General features: G+C 41.4%; 4 protein-coding genes across 4 annotated transcripts; 1 reads left to right on the top strand and 3 right to left on the bottom strand.

The window, feature by feature from the left end:
• Positions 1–2,762: 2,762 nt before the first annotated feature.
• steep1 (STING1 ER exit protein 1) lies at positions 2,763–3,848 on the bottom strand. The gene has a single exon (XM_053427603.1). The coding sequence runs from the start codon at positions 3,682–3,684 to the stop codon at positions 3,007–3,009; it is 678 nt and encodes a 225-aa protein (XP_053283578.1). The 5' UTR covers positions 3,685–3,848; the 3' UTR covers positions 2,763–3,006.
• A 1,045-nt stretch (positions 3,849–4,893) lies between these two features.
• On the bottom strand, positions 4,894–5,828 carry mt2 (metallothionein 2). The gene is made up of 3 exons (XM_053426892.1): positions 5,673–5,828; positions 5,482–5,547; positions 4,894–5,110 (listed from the first exon to the last, which is right to left on the bottom strand). The coding sequence occupies exons 1-3, from the start codon at positions 5,695–5,697 to the stop codon at positions 5,019–5,021; spliced, it is 183 nt and encodes a 60-aa protein (XP_053282867.1). The 5' UTR covers positions 5,698–5,828; the 3' UTR covers positions 4,894–5,018.
• A 3,452-nt stretch (positions 5,829–9,280) lies between these two features.
• LOC128445055 (lathosterol oxidase) lies at positions 9,281–12,512 on the top strand. Its single transcript, XM_053427815.1, has 7 exons — positions 9,281–9,505; positions 10,068–10,210; positions 10,746–10,963; positions 11,051–11,183; positions 11,287–11,387; positions 11,575–11,703; positions 11,867–12,512. The coding sequence occupies exons 3-7, from the start codon at positions 10,754–10,756 to the stop codon at positions 12,134–12,136; spliced, it is 843 nt and encodes a 280-aa protein (XP_053283790.1). The 5' UTR covers positions 9,281–9,505; positions 10,068–10,210; positions 10,746–10,753; the 3' UTR covers positions 12,137–12,512.
• anapc13 (anaphase promoting complex subunit 13) lies at positions 12,278–13,565 on the bottom strand. Its single transcript, XM_053427813.1, has 2 exons — positions 13,203–13,565; positions 12,278–12,604 (listed from the first exon to the last, which is right to left on the bottom strand). The coding sequence occupies exons 1-2, from the start codon at positions 13,299–13,301 to the stop codon at positions 12,479–12,481; spliced, it is 225 nt and encodes a 74-aa protein (XP_053283788.1). The 5' UTR covers positions 13,302–13,565; the 3' UTR covers positions 12,278–12,478.
• Positions 13,566–14,944: the final 1,379 nt, after the last annotated feature.

Below are 14,944 nucleotides of genomic sequence, written 5' to 3'. Positions count from 1 at the left end.
ATTCATACCAAATGTGGGGAAACATTCATCGATTATGCCTGCATGTACTGGGCAGTAGAATCCGAATCCATTTTTGCTAGATTGAGAAATGCATTCTATTTCACAAAGACACATACACACAGACACATACACACAGACACACACTCGTAACCGTTTTTTAAATAGCAAATTAGTTATTTTCCAACAATTCAAACTGTTGTTTAAAGTTCATGGTCAGAATGTGAAGCAACACTGCTCAACTCCTTTGACTTTAACGAGGTCATGTTAACAGTTTTATGGAGTGCAGGGAGTTTGGTGCAATGGTAGTTAGTAAATGAGTAGACTGACTATATCTCTGTTAAACACAAGGTCTGCTTGCACACTGTGTCATATGAAGATTAAAATGTTTGTTCCCCTTTCTCGATGTTTGTTCTTCTCTCATGAGATCAAGTCATACACCAGTTATCTGGTTTTGATTTGGTGGTGTTCGTTTTTTTAACTTAAGCTTTAAAACCAAGGAAGATAACTGAAAAAAAAAAAAACATCACATTGGCGATGATTTAACATTAACATTAAAACCAGCTACAAGTTTTAATGAATGTAATTAATGACAATAAACCACCACCACCTCCTGTTTCTCGTCGGGTAGCATGATAGCTTGATAGATGCTCTGCACACACAGTTTATGATCTTCATAATTGAGTTGGAAGAATACAAAAATTAAGTTTATAAATAGCAAGTTCTTAATAACTGGTGATTAAATACTGGATTGTGGAGAAAGGGCCATTCACAAAAATGTAATAAAGTAATATACAAAACACTGACATACTTTTATCTATAAAAAACCTCAGAAACAAATTTACCAGTGTGTGGTTGACTTTATCTAGGCTCTGAGAAAGATTTTGTGTTGTTGGTACCAGAGATTGACAACAACAAAACATACAACTGGTTTTGCTGTGATGTATAATTGTAAAAACAGGCCACAAGTGAAACGTTTGAAATTGTGTTTTGTAAATCCTCTGCCTGCAAATAAAAAGCCCAGATGGCTGATAGTAGCTTCCATGCTACAGTCTGTTGCTTTGTCAGGACAGATCCGGTCATGTGGAAGAATCATTATATAAAAGCACATATGTACTGTACATACAAGTGTTCTCTCTGTTATAAAACACAGAGAGCTCATCACAAAAGTGCCTCTGTGACTCTTTAACCTACACATGGCTGAATATCCAGGGTCCCTGTGATCATAAGTTAATCTTGTGACAAGCTAATTTTACTCCTGTGCCTTTGTACAACAGAAAACATGAGAAAATGCGGCTATCTGTGTATGTCTTATGATATTTTGACATGGAGGACAAATGTTAATAATAATGTCCCATGTTGCATTATTTTGTTGGTATATGTTCAGTCCCACATGGACTTTTTCGGTAAAATGTCCAAATCTTTACAAGTGGATTTATCAGTTTGACCTTTAAAAATTCTACATATTGTATATATTTTCTGAATTAAGTTTAAATTATTTAGACATTTTGAACAATAATCCGCATATTTTTTCCTTGCAATATAAAAAGAATTGTTCTATATCATGCAACAGAATCTGCAGCCCTTAATATTTTGAACGTGCTCTGAACTGTGGCCAAGTTATGATCCAGTCCAGAAAGCACATTGTTCTTCTAATCTGTCTGTCCTGTGTTTGCTGTGACCCACATTCTGGGTCTGACCTGGTAGATACACTGACCTTTATTTACTCATCTTCTGATTAAACAGTGTCTGATACAGACTCAAATGTCTGATTTATCCAAACAAGTTTAAACATTACCAATAATAAACCAGATAACAGGCAATTTAAGTTTTTTAATTCATATTCTTAATTACCAGTGAGAAAGCTGTGCATATTAAGGGTGAGGATTGTGTGAAGGAATGACTGAATTTCAGTTCATACATGCAAATATAAGATTCTTATTAAATAATTTACCAAACCTAAGGAAGCATCTGGATATACTGAACAAGTACTCGATTCCCTGCTGAACTCAGCAGCTCCAGGGTATTTAGTTTGTTGCGCATGTGTGATTCTCAGGTCACAATATCTTCTGTGGATAAAGGCTTTGAAATCTGTTTTTTTAAACGCCGATAAATATGTTTCCATCAGAGATTAATCCAGTGATTTGTTTATCTATTTATGAATTGAAACCTCTGCCATGGAGGTTATGTTTTTATTGCAGAATGCGTTTGTTCGTCCAACAGCAGGTTTACTCAAAAACTACTGAACCAATTTCAATAAAATCTTGTAGAGGGATGAATCATGACCAGGGGAGAACAGATCGAATTTCTGAGTGGATCAATACTCAATTCCAGGAATTTAGTTTCTCCTACTTAAGCATGACGAGATACAGCAGTATCCTTGGGGGTGGTATGGGCCCTCTGAGCATCCTTCTAGTTTAGTGTAACATGTCAGATTCCTTAAGCAACATCTTCCAATGACTTGCTTTGTTCCAAGGCTCAACACCCACAGACGGACAGTTTCAAATGATGTAAAACAGAAAGAACTGCAGATAATATACCTGGTAAATGATTGAATTGGTCAGTTATCAAATGTGTAATTTGTCTGACAATCACTTCAGCTCCTGTACGTTAAATTACCTTTGTATTTGTGCAAAAAATACACGTTTCTAAACCGGTACACAATATTCGACCTGAATTTCAGAGCATCAGTGGCCTGGAAGTCACGTTTTTCCAACTGCCCGTGACCTTTTCTAGACGTTTGCCCATGTCACACAAAGAGGAAATGCTACCAACAGGTTTATTTAGTAAAAAATAACATTTCAAAACATCTACAACTTCTTTCCAGGATTGAAAAACATGTAACATCATCTTCATCAGTCCTTTTTTCTGTGTGTCCAGATATATGAAGCGTATATTAAAGGCGATGTTACTCCAGACAAGCTGAACATATCAGGTCGAAGCTGCAGGATCCATGGATGGAAACAGGTCAACAGTCACAGTGTGTGTGTCTCCCTCAGTGACACTCGTCTACTTGAACTGATTATCGATGAGTGTCCCCTTCATCTTCGCCTTCTTGGCCTCCTCCAGCTCGGCCAGCTCCTGCAGCCTCCTCTTGCTCATGCCCTTCCTCTCCAGCTGCTTCTCGATCACCTTGGCGTTCTGGGCGTACGAGTCGGCCACCTCGCGGGCCTCGATCTCCTCCTCCTCCTCGTCGATGGTGGACACGGTGACGGAGCTGAACTTGCCCATGTCCTTGGTGCGCTTGGTCATCATGACGCGCACCTTCTTGGGCGGCTCGGGCTTCGTGCTGTACACGCTGGTGCCGCCGTAGCCCAGGCTGTACTTCACCACGGCCCCGTCCACGATGAAGGTGGCCGGGCTGTTCTTCTCCAGGTGCTGGTAGAAGAGCAGCAGGCCGCACTTGCCGCACTTCTTGCGGCGCTGCCTCTCGATGCCCTCGGCCCGCTTCACGTACGCGGTCTCGTCCACCTCCACGTTGCAGAACTTGTGTGCGTGCTTGGCCGCGTCGATCACCCGGGCTTTGTCCCAGGGCCGCATGGGGAGCTTCTCCAGCTGACAGTCCAGCACCAGCACCATCTGCCCGCACAGGCAGTAGAAGACGTGCAGCGGCTTCTCTCCATCATCGTACTCCTCTCGGTCCCGGGTGTCCGAGCACACGACGCTTCTGGACACGACCTTCGGCATCTTGAATTAGTTTTTAACACTGTGTTGTTGTTTTAGCTAAACGCTGCTACTGAGCCGCCATTACGACATAAACACGATCAACACACGGAGCAAGTATACAGAAACTACGCAACACTTCCGGTATCCGTTACTTCCGCTGCTCCGACAGTGTACCTTTTTCGTTCCGCCTGCTCTGAAGGTTCCGCCTTGCAAATTTATTTCAAAACTGCAAATAAATTAAAATACCCGAATAAACTTGTTTTATTAATTTGGTTTGGGAGATCAAGTACTTTTTTTAAATCATTTTAAGTTCCGTTTTCAGGTAGATTTTTATAAAATTCCACAACCAAAAGTAGAAGAGTTTGCATAGGATTACCTCAAGAGTCGTCTCAAAGAATTTAGATGTCCATTAGTCGTCAGACAAACTTTATAAATGTAGATAATTTATTTGTGGCTGCTCCTCCTAGATTTGGGTGGTAAAAAAAAAAAGACTAATAGGTAATTGACCAAATGGAATCAGTCCCATCAAATCATTTGCCAAAGAGCACCTCGACCTTCCAAAACAAATTGAAAAATGGATAACTTTTAAACCTAGGACAATGTGTCACCACTGCACAACCAACACCACACATTACATGAACCATTACTTCTAGCGGGGAGAGCTTCACGCTTCTGGGTCGTCTGTGCCACCTCTGGCAGTGGATGCTGTAGGTCGATGACCCTCAGAGTTAATCTGCAGAGACTAGAGTGGTCCAATCAGAGCCCAGACCACTGGAGATTTTCTAAATCAAAGAGCCTTAAGTGCTGTGCACACCAGACATCTTACTGGCTTTAAGAGGTTCGCAAATTTGTGACGTTAGGTTTAGGAGCATTTCTAATAAAGACCTGATCACATTTTAGACAAATAAAGTAGAGTTCTATGGATTTAAAAGTTTTATCTACCACTTTAAATCACAAGTGGTCCTTACACCTCAAGTGAATGCTGCACACTTGCAATTATATTTAAGGGGTTTGAAAAAGTATTTTTCAATCACTGGCTAATTTTGACTAAGGTTCAATGGTTTAGTTTAATACCTTAGTGCGACCAGACGCATTCAATTTCCCTCATGTTGAAATAAAGCATCCTCAGCTCTATACACTTGACAGTCTGACCTTGGTCAGGTTAATTTACACTGCAGCAGCATTAACACTTCTCATTTTATAAACAGTAATTGAAACCACACAACTGCATTGAGGAAACATGTTGATTTTAATATTGAAAGACAAGTACAAAAGCCATTATTCTCATTCTAGACATTTGCGGCTACAGTTTAATCAGTGTAGGGCGCATGGCTCCACAGTGCATCAGGCTCCTCTCACTGACAGCAGCTGGTGTCGCATGTCTTCCCTTTGCACACGCAGCCAGAGGCGCACTTGGGGCAGCCGGATGGGCAGCATGGGCAGCAGCCTGCAACGCAAGGTCAAAACTGCATTAGTGACACATCAGCAGTCACCTCATCTTCAGGCGTCTTTTAGAGCAGCAGGGGGGGAAACTGCAAGCACCACATCAAAATCTGAATCCAATTAGTTGATGCAAAGATGGTAAATATGGTGGAGAGACACAATTAACACCTTTAGATTGAGGCCAAATGAGATAATCAGCTTCACCTGGGCAGTTGAAATGAGAAATTCAACATGCACACGGTGCTGAATTTAAATATAGTACACTATAAATAGGCAATTTGCTGATTGGGGTTAAAGAAAAAGCTCAGTCTAGGATTAAGACTAAAGCCCGAGCGTTAAGATTTACATTGATATGTGATGGATGCGAGGACTTACTCTTGTTGCAGGTGGTGCAGCTGCAGTTCTTGCAGGTGCAAGATCCTCCGCAGTTGCAGGTTCCAGCTAAATAAAGAGGGAACGTGACAAAAGGGATTAGCTTCATGTTGTCTGGCAATGACAGAAGGTCGAATCATAGGAAATAGAACAAAAACAGTCTTTCTCTAATAAAGATAAATACAGATACTGACTCTTGGAGCATTCGCAAGGATCCATGTCTCTCAGCGTTGGTCTGGTTCTTCCTCAGGGGAGCAGGTGAATCTCTGGTTGAGCTTCAGTGTTGTGATCACGCACTTCAGGGGCGGCTCCTTTTATAGCAGCGCCAGAACAACAGGGCCGAGTGCAAACATGTGCTTGTCACGTAGCACGCGCTCACGTAAGTGGGCGATCACAAAGAAGTTTGTGCGCACGGCCAGCAGGATGAAGAGGAGGAGGAGGAGGAGGAGGAGGAGGGAGAGATTCCCAGATTCAGACGATGTGAGGTGTCGTGTGGAAAATCCCCCCTCTCCTCTGCCCGCGTCCCTGGAGACAAAAAAGACCGGAATAATTAACGTGTTTACATCGTTATATAAAGGGGGGTGTGTAGATCCGAGTTCACTAAAGTTCATCATAACAACGTCTGTATTTGTCATGTATGTGTAGAGACAAAAAACATCACAAATATCTCCCACTGGGATATTAAAGTTATATTTAACTACATGTGTGAGTTGAGTATAAATATTATATAGAAGCTGATTTGCACCCGATGGAATGTTTGCGCACGGATCCATGTGGGAAATTTCCATGCTGATAAAGGCAGTCGTGTGGTAACGTGTTGACGTGGAATAAATTAATTCAACGTTTCTTTTTATATGTAAAAGCTTATAGTTTGTGCTCAAATAATCAAACATCGAGTGTAGTTTACACTGTGATGTCGTAGTAGATGTTTAGATTACATTACTCACATGTATAATCTTTATTTTTTTTATGATTTAGTTAAATATAATTCACTACTTTTATTCTAAGGTTTGGCTGCATTTCTTGGAATCTTGGAATTAGTTTATACCTTTTGCGACCAATGTGGACTGAGTAAATGTACCTCAATATTTTTGTATAGCTTCTATCTATAAAACATAAAACCTACACGATACAAATACCAATATTAATTCACAGTTTATTGATATTCAATAGTTTATGTGGGTTAATAAACCTATACATCAATTTTTATAGCTTCAAATGTCAAAAAGTCTATATTATTTTAAAGTTTATTAAGACTAACTCCTTTAACTTGTGACTTTCTGACCTAAGTTTGCACTTTACTCACATATTGTGCAGCCACGTCATATTTTACTATTTCCGTTTGACCAACCATTTTAGTTTCACATCATCTTTTAGGTTTCTAACAGTACACTACCAGCTGATGAGACTCAGGGACAAGGTGAACAATTACAATAATTCAGATTTTTGATGTAAATCCACCCAATGCCCCATATCGGCTGTGTATATGAGTAAATACACAATTCAAAGTATTGTGTCCCTTCTGAATCCAGGTTCTATAAATACAAGTATCTTGTTATTTCAGTATTTTCAGCTCAGACCCAGTTTCATTATTTCTCGACCACGTGTGAATCAGTGTTTTCACTCGCGCGTGTGCACACGGTCCTCACAAACCCGTTACCATGGTTCAGCTCCGGCGCGCACCGCTGTGCACACGGCCCTCCTCTGCTAACAATATGATGCCTCCACGGACCGCGTACAGTAGGAAACATGTAACTTCCGAGCAGACAACAACTCACTATTTGCTAAATCTGAAGCCCCACAAACCACAATAGCTTACATTTAGTTGAATAATACATGTTATGCCAGTTTTGAAAGCACTATTCGCGTTCTATTTTGAAAATAACCAGGCTACTCTGTGTTGACTTCATGTTGCTTTGGAAATAATTTGCGCTTCATCATAAAAACAAACATTACTGTCCCGTCGCATGAAATATTCCATGTTTCTATAATCATTTATGTCCGAGTAAACACATATTTCCTCCGCTGTGAGACTGTTTACATTAATAGTTCTCGGATGTCAGAGCTGGTGTTTGGTCCCTGAAGGCAACGTTGTCTCCCTTTTTGCGCTCGCCGCTCTTTTGAAACTTTTCCATACTTTTCACCAACATGTCACAATCTGAGGTGCTGAGTCACTACGGGTGGTGACACGTGCAAACAAAACAAGGACGTGTGAACAAGAACGAGTCCAGAGAAGATTCTGGAAAAGTCTGAACTAATTGTTCTCGTATTATCTTGTACAGTGAGAATAAAGACTTTAATTTGAAAGTTCAACCATCTCAAAATGTGACATCAGTTTTCAGCACCTTGGTGAAAATGAAAGTGAGGATGTAAAAGTGGAAGTTGAAAAGTCCATGAGATAAAAATAACTGTAGGAACCTTAGGTCAGAATGGAGGTTAACAGTTTAAAGTTTAAGCTAAAACATGGACTTTCCCACGTTTAGACAGAACTCTCTGTTCCTGTAGCTTCTGATTTCACTATCCTCAGGTATCTGATCATGTGAAGAGAGGAATAGAGACATTCGAAGGCTTGTGGTGACAATGATGAGTTATTAGTTGACGAAAGTTATAAAAAAGTTATACTGAAGTCTCTCGAGACCTAGATTGGGTTCTGGCTTAGATACTTAAACACAAAGGCATTAGATTGAAAATCATTGTTTATGATCCACTGGCTGTTTGATACACTTAAATAATTGTTTTTTATGAAGTTTTTAAAGAACCATATATGATTGCATTGATTCCCTGTGTTATTCTGGAACATTCAGAGTGACAACCACGAAGAGTGTGCAAAGATGAAGCGTGATGGTCCTGCACACGGCACAGAGAGGTGCTGTTACCGTCAGCGAGCTCTGGAGGGCGACAGCTACACGTTGACATGAACAGAATATAGAGCAGTCACACACACACACACACACACAGAGAGAGAGAGAGAGAGAGAGAGAGAGAGAGAGAGAGAGAGAGAGAGAGAGAGAGAGAGAGAGAGAGAGAGATATGTGTCAAGTATTTCAACCATTTACTCACATTTCCAAAGAGACAACCGTCATTGAATTTAGTCTCATTGCACAGGTTAGGTTCAGAGAAACACTTTTCAACTGGGACACAGACTCCTGATCAACACAATAACCTTTTTTTTAATCAATACATTAATTCAGACAAAACTAGAGTGACACCAGAAGCTGCCTGTGTGATAATATCCAGCTCAGGTTTTCTGTGCAGGTCATCCTCTTTACTCGAACAATACAATGTCCCATCGTCCACCTCTCACTGAGTGACGACCTGCACACCACCACCTGGGGGATACTTGTGTGTCAGCTTGGAAATGCTGACACAGCATGTTTTTTTTGTTACCTTGTGGTCAAACTCATGTTTTATTTTTGCTATGTGCGTGTGTACGGGGTTTGTTTGTGTGTGTTTTGTGTTCGTGTAAAGGTCAGACTTTCCAGACTGAATTTGATCCCGCAGATCAAATCAAGACACAAGAATGAATTGTATGTGTTAAAAAAGACATTAAACTGGAGGTTCATTCATATTGTGATGAGCGGAATTTCATTACTTGGGATCAAATGAACCGTCTGCGTGTAAAAGAGATCATTTGACTGTAACTGCACTGAAATTGGCAGGAATTGGCTGGAAGACCAGGTGTCTCCCTGACACTGAGCTGCTCGTTATTTGCTGAGCATGCTGGGATCTTGTTCCACCCTCACCCACATGTGAGTCACATATGTGTCTCCCCTGGATCCTGTTGGGACACTTGCTGCCTAAACTAAATGAAGCCAAGAAGAGCTTTCCTGTAACTCTTCACCTTTCTGGGAAACGTATTGGATTACACAGTAAAGACGAAATAGCAGGGAACATTTTTGCAACGCTCTAGGTCAAGTCATTGCTGCCACAAATCATATGCTGGTGGACTAACTTTGTGTGAGGAGGAGCTGCTCATGTTTCTAGGAAGGTTCACACAATCCTGACATCGGGCCCTGGTCCTACGCAGGTTAGTTCAGCTGCAATAACCTCGTTCAAAAAGCCTGACAGAATAATGCCTTTAAGCATAAAACTGCTGCTTTGGATATATAGAAAATGTTAATAAATCTGAATATGGGGTGGATATATTTGTAAATCTATTGAGAACTTTACAGACAAGGTAAATGTCCCTCAGTTGATATTTAAAATCAGTGTTTTGCTGGTGCTCATATTTGCTTTCAATAATTTTGGTAATAGATAAATTAATTATAATTTTTATATGAATATATTCATAGTATAGAACTACACATTAAATACCTAATATGTTATGCTAAAACAAATTACAATGAAATGTGATAAATTAGGCAGTAACATATAATACGTTCAGGGATTACTTTATATAAAGAAAACAAACTGGACTTTCACAAGAATCTGAATGAGTGGATTACTGCCTCTGGAATTAGATGTGGAGACTAATGGTTGAACAGAGTCTGATTGGGATTAAGAGCCTTTCATCAACTAAATCAATCAATGCATCAGACACAGCCTTGATGACTGAAGAACTAATGTCAGGACTTTGCTCTTTTCATCAGTCGACCAATCTGCAGCCGACAGCTAAAACAGTTTTCACTCAAACAGACACAGCGTCACTAATGGAGGCAGAACTAGTCCGTTGAGTGTTAATGTCTTTACACTGGAGTCACAGCTTGATGAGGGACACTGGTCATTGATTCAGGTAGGGACACAAAACTGTTCTATATCGTTTCTAATAATCAAAGTAAAGTTTATTGATCATTATTAATAGCAACATAAGACAGATGAGGTTTTACTTAATACTGATTATGGTGTCAAGCTTGTTAAGTTATGATTTGAATCTGCTATTTTTCCCAACTCTGCAAGATGGACAATTTAACTTCTTTCCTGTGTAGACGATTGTTTTCCTCTGTGGTTCCAGATGTTGATGTAAATTGTGTCGACTGCTTTCGTGGAGGTTTTCAGTCCTGTTGACTTAGAAATGTTTTTGTTGAATTTGAGAAAACTTCCTGATCCCAATCCTCTTAAATTCTGTTTTATGTGATGCAATGTTAAAATTGAAGATTGGCAATATATACACATATTGACCTCTTGTGTTTTGAGCAATTTCAGTTGCAGGACCTTTTATATTAACTTTTTAAAGATTCACAATCATTTTAAGATGTCTTCATTTCTTCACTGTTGAGCTGTACTTTCTGTTGATATGGGCTGATATTTCCACTGCTCTTCACTTGCAGCCTGTGCCATGGATCATGTGCTCTACACCGCTGACCACTACGTCCTCACTCCGTACGTGTACCCGGCCTCGTGGCCCGAGGATGAAGCTCTGCGTCAGATAATCAGCCTGTGGGTGGTGACAACGATGGGAGCAGAGCTGCTTTACCTGGGCTTTGCTGCTCTTAACTTCTACGCTGTGTTCGACCACAAGCTCATGAAACATCCACAGTTTATCAAGGTACGGCGACACTCTCTATTAACAGTCTAACAATTAAAAAGCAATCTTCTCTCAAATCCTAACTTCATGTCTCTGGTCGGACCACAGAACCAGGTGAGACAAGAAATCCAGCTGGGAGTGACCTCCATCTTCTGGATGAGCTTCCCCACCGTCGCTCTTTTCTTCTGGGAGATCAAGGGACACAGCAAACTTTACGACCACATCAGCGAATCGTCCCTGGGTGAGAAAAGTCTATATTCTCTATACTCCTATATAATAAACAGGTTGAAAACTAATGGTTCCCTCCCAGACTTGTATGTGAGCATGGGTTGTCTCTGTTTCAGGCTGGGCTGGAGTGATCCTGAGCATTGCTGGTTTCTTGTTCTTCACCGACATGTGTATCTACTGGATCCATCGCTGGATGCATCATAAGCTCATTTACAAGGTGAAAAGGCTCAAATGAACTCAATGTACACAACATGCTCAGCGCAACAGCCAGATGTTTTCATCATGAGCCGGTGGAGACCAAAAATAGATCAAGAGGCAAAGTAAAAGTTGGGAGTTTGTTCTTCAAGTTGCCATCTGCTAATATTTCAACCATTTGTGTGTCCCCCCCCCCCCCCCCCCCTCAGTACTTACACAAGCAACACCACATATTCAAGATCCCCACGCCATTTGCCAGCCACGCCTTCCACCCACTGGACGGCTTCCTGCAAAGCTTACCCTACCATGTCTACCCCTTCATCTTCCCCCTGCACAAGGTGGTGGTCTGACTCGCACGCTTTACTTCACATACATTGATATCACATCTGAGGTGTTAAGAGTAAAGATTATGCACATTTTGAAAACCAAGATTTTAACGCGGTGTGAACTCTGTCACGTTTAAACATTTTTATATTCTCGTTTTGTACATTGACAGCACAGGTGGTGTATCTCTCACTCTTTGTCTTCGTCAACTTTTGGACCATCTCCATACACGACGGAGATTACCGCATCCCCGGCCCTCTGATATGTCTGATTAACGGTGCTGCCCACCACGTGGACCATCACCTCCACTTCATCTACAACTATGGACAGTACTTCACGCTCTGGGATCGTCTGGGTGGGTCCTACCGACACCCCTCGGCCCTGCTGGGTGATGGCTCCCATGACCACGTACGCAAGCTCATGGCAGAGGCTGCAAAGACAAAGTGATGGTGGAAGCCGCGGTCTGGATATTTCTGTTTGTCATTTGCACATCTCCGGGAGATTTTCAGTGTGAAACTGATGCTTCAGTTACATCCACAGACATCTGGAGCATACATTCAAAATACAAAGTAAACAGGAGGCAATATGTGATTTTCAAACGGACTTTAGCATGTTATGACATTTTCCTTCACGAGACAACAAGGCGAGGGAAGCTTTCACAATGACTTGAAAGTAAAGGACAGTTGAGTCATTTACTTTGTAGAACTTTTGGCTTGTTGCAATGAAGTCTCTGAAGTTGAGAGGATTTGGAGATTTCTGTTGAAACGTCCACAGCTTTTCAGAAGTCTCTCAGTTCCCCGTGCTCGGTGTGTTCTCGTGGAGGCTCTGCAAGGCGAGGTCCGTCCACTTCATCTCCTGCTCTTTCACCGACTCCGTGGATCCTCCGTTGTCTTGCTCAGCTTCAGGCAGCTCACTCTGACAGAGGACAGGGAAGAGAAGAAGCCGTTATGCCAAAGTTTTTGATTCAAAGTTTGTGCACCTCACACAACAACTGAGAACAGATCGAATTGGACTGGTTCCTTGTGTGCTTCGTCAGATTTGTCATTTGTATCGTGTCGTAATCCCATTAAACCTCCACTGCTCAGCAACTAGCTGCAGAACAAATCCACAACACATGAGGTTTGTTCGATGCTCACAGAAATAGTTTGACATCGATAGAAGATGAATGATCAATTACATCTTTTGCTTTGTGGAAAACCCCAATATCCGATTAAAAATTGTGACTGTAAACAACCTGTGAATGTTGGTTTCCTGCTGAAGCTTGTAGTGATGTGTATGTGACGCTTTTATATATTAATTTAAAAGAGGAACAGAACAAGACACAAGTAAACATGGGGTTGTACACAATAACACACAGGAGCATACAAGGGGTTCAGTACATTACACATATAAAATCATATAAATATCCTGTAGAATTCAAAGTTTTAACAGATAGAGACTATGTGTTGGGTAGCGACACACTGATCCAGGTGCAGTTCTATCTATGGTCTCTATGTGGCGCTACAACACGTACCAGGGGGATGGTGACATCCTCATACGGCAGCTTGTCTTCCCTCCAGGCGTCGTCGGTGAGATCCAGGACTCTCCCGTCTCTCTGGATTTCACTGTCCATCTTCTGAGTCCAGATGCTAGCTTCCCCCCCTCCGCCGGAGCTAGCCTCGAGCTAATCACAACAAGCCTCCTCACTGGGGAGGAAGATGGCGACGAGATAGAGAGTCACAGTCCACCGCTGCTTTTACAAGTTCACTGACTGTTAGACAAACAAATCAAAGCTCAGGGTTCGAGTTTAAACGCGTTTAAAACGTGTTAGTTGTTTGAAACGACTGGTCGCGTCAGTTGTGCGTAAGCGAGTTGACGCTTGGTGATGATGTAGGCAGTGACGCCTTCGAGGGCTGTGGGGAAGATTCTTGCTTTCACAAAAACGATGTGTTCGTTTATGGCTGTGATAACAGAGACGTTATTGATTAATAAAAAAAATTACTTAAATCTTTACACAATTGGGCATTTGTGTGGAATCAATGGGTCACATGACATTGAGCCTATTGACAAAATCGCAAGTGTTTTACAATAGCAATATTCATATAAAATATTGGGAGCGATGATGTTTGTGGGTCACATTTATATTCACAAAAAATATTAAAAGCAATGGAATAAAATAAAAACAGACGTGTCCTGTTAATCCAGGGTCCTAACAGAACTCAGCAGTTTGAAGCTGTGGAAAAATGTGACTTGTTCTTAATAATCATTTAAAACAGAAGAAGCAAGATCTAAAAATGGGTGTAATCTGTGTATCTGGAGTTAAAAAACAACAACATTTACTTCCTGTTTACTTCACTTTGCAAATGTAAAAGTAAACTTGCAAATGAGACCTTATGTTTACATGTGTCCATGGTGACCAGGGGCCGTCTCTGAGCCCTGGCTGAAGCCGACGTCAGCATCAAGACCCAACACACATAGTTCAGCTGCTGTACAACGATTGAAGGTAAGTTTATTTATCTGCTAACAGGCAGGAGGCTGTGGGATTCAATTTAGAAAGTGTTCAGTAAGTGATACTGTAAGTGTTGCCGTGTAAAGTTTGCTAATTTTGATTTAACTTCAGTAGATATCCACGATTAGCTCAGCTGCATAGTTGGGCCCTGAACAGGTTGCTAGCGTTAACCATGACCTACAAAGTGAAATGTCCCTGTTGTATTTGTGTTGTTAGACACCTTAATATAACATACTTAACACCTTATTTTCAAGAAATTAATAAATCCATGTATAAAAAATGTGTCATTCTTATCAAGCATGTTTAATGTAGCTGCCACTTGATGTTTGTGTTGATTTCAGAGGTGTTTATAGGAGTAATAAAAGAGAAATCACCTCTTCACCTCAGTTCAGTGTCTTCGGTTGTACATGTTTTGTGTAATCTGAGGTTGGTGAAGAATTCTGATATCTGCTACAGGTTCTGCAAAGATGTCAGCTTCTCAAGAGCAGAAGATAGAAAACAGATGTGCCAGCCCTGGAAACCCGGTGTTCACCTGCATGATGACTCCAACGGGGAAAGATGGACGACCATGGCTGAGAACAAAGCACCAGAACCCCCTGTACAGAACCTCATCTGGCGACATCGGCCGTCTCCCGCCAACCTATGAAACCGCACCTTGTACTTTCCATCCAAAATCACAAAAATTCTCTGCAGAGCTGGGCCGGGCTGGGCCGTATCGTGACACGTCCTTCAACACAGCACTGGACCGCAGCCGAGTGAACGATTGC

The sequence above is a fragment of the Pleuronectes platessa genome, chromosome 7 (genome assembly GCF_947347685.1).
Source record: "Pleuronectes platessa chromosome 7, fPlePla1.1, whole genome shotgun sequence".
NCBI lineage: Eukaryota > Metazoa > Chordata > Actinopteri > Pleuronectiformes > Pleuronectidae > Pleuronectes > Pleuronectes platessa.
Note: the sequence above shows the minus strand (reverse complement) of the source record. Positions and strands in the feature narration are given on the sequence as shown.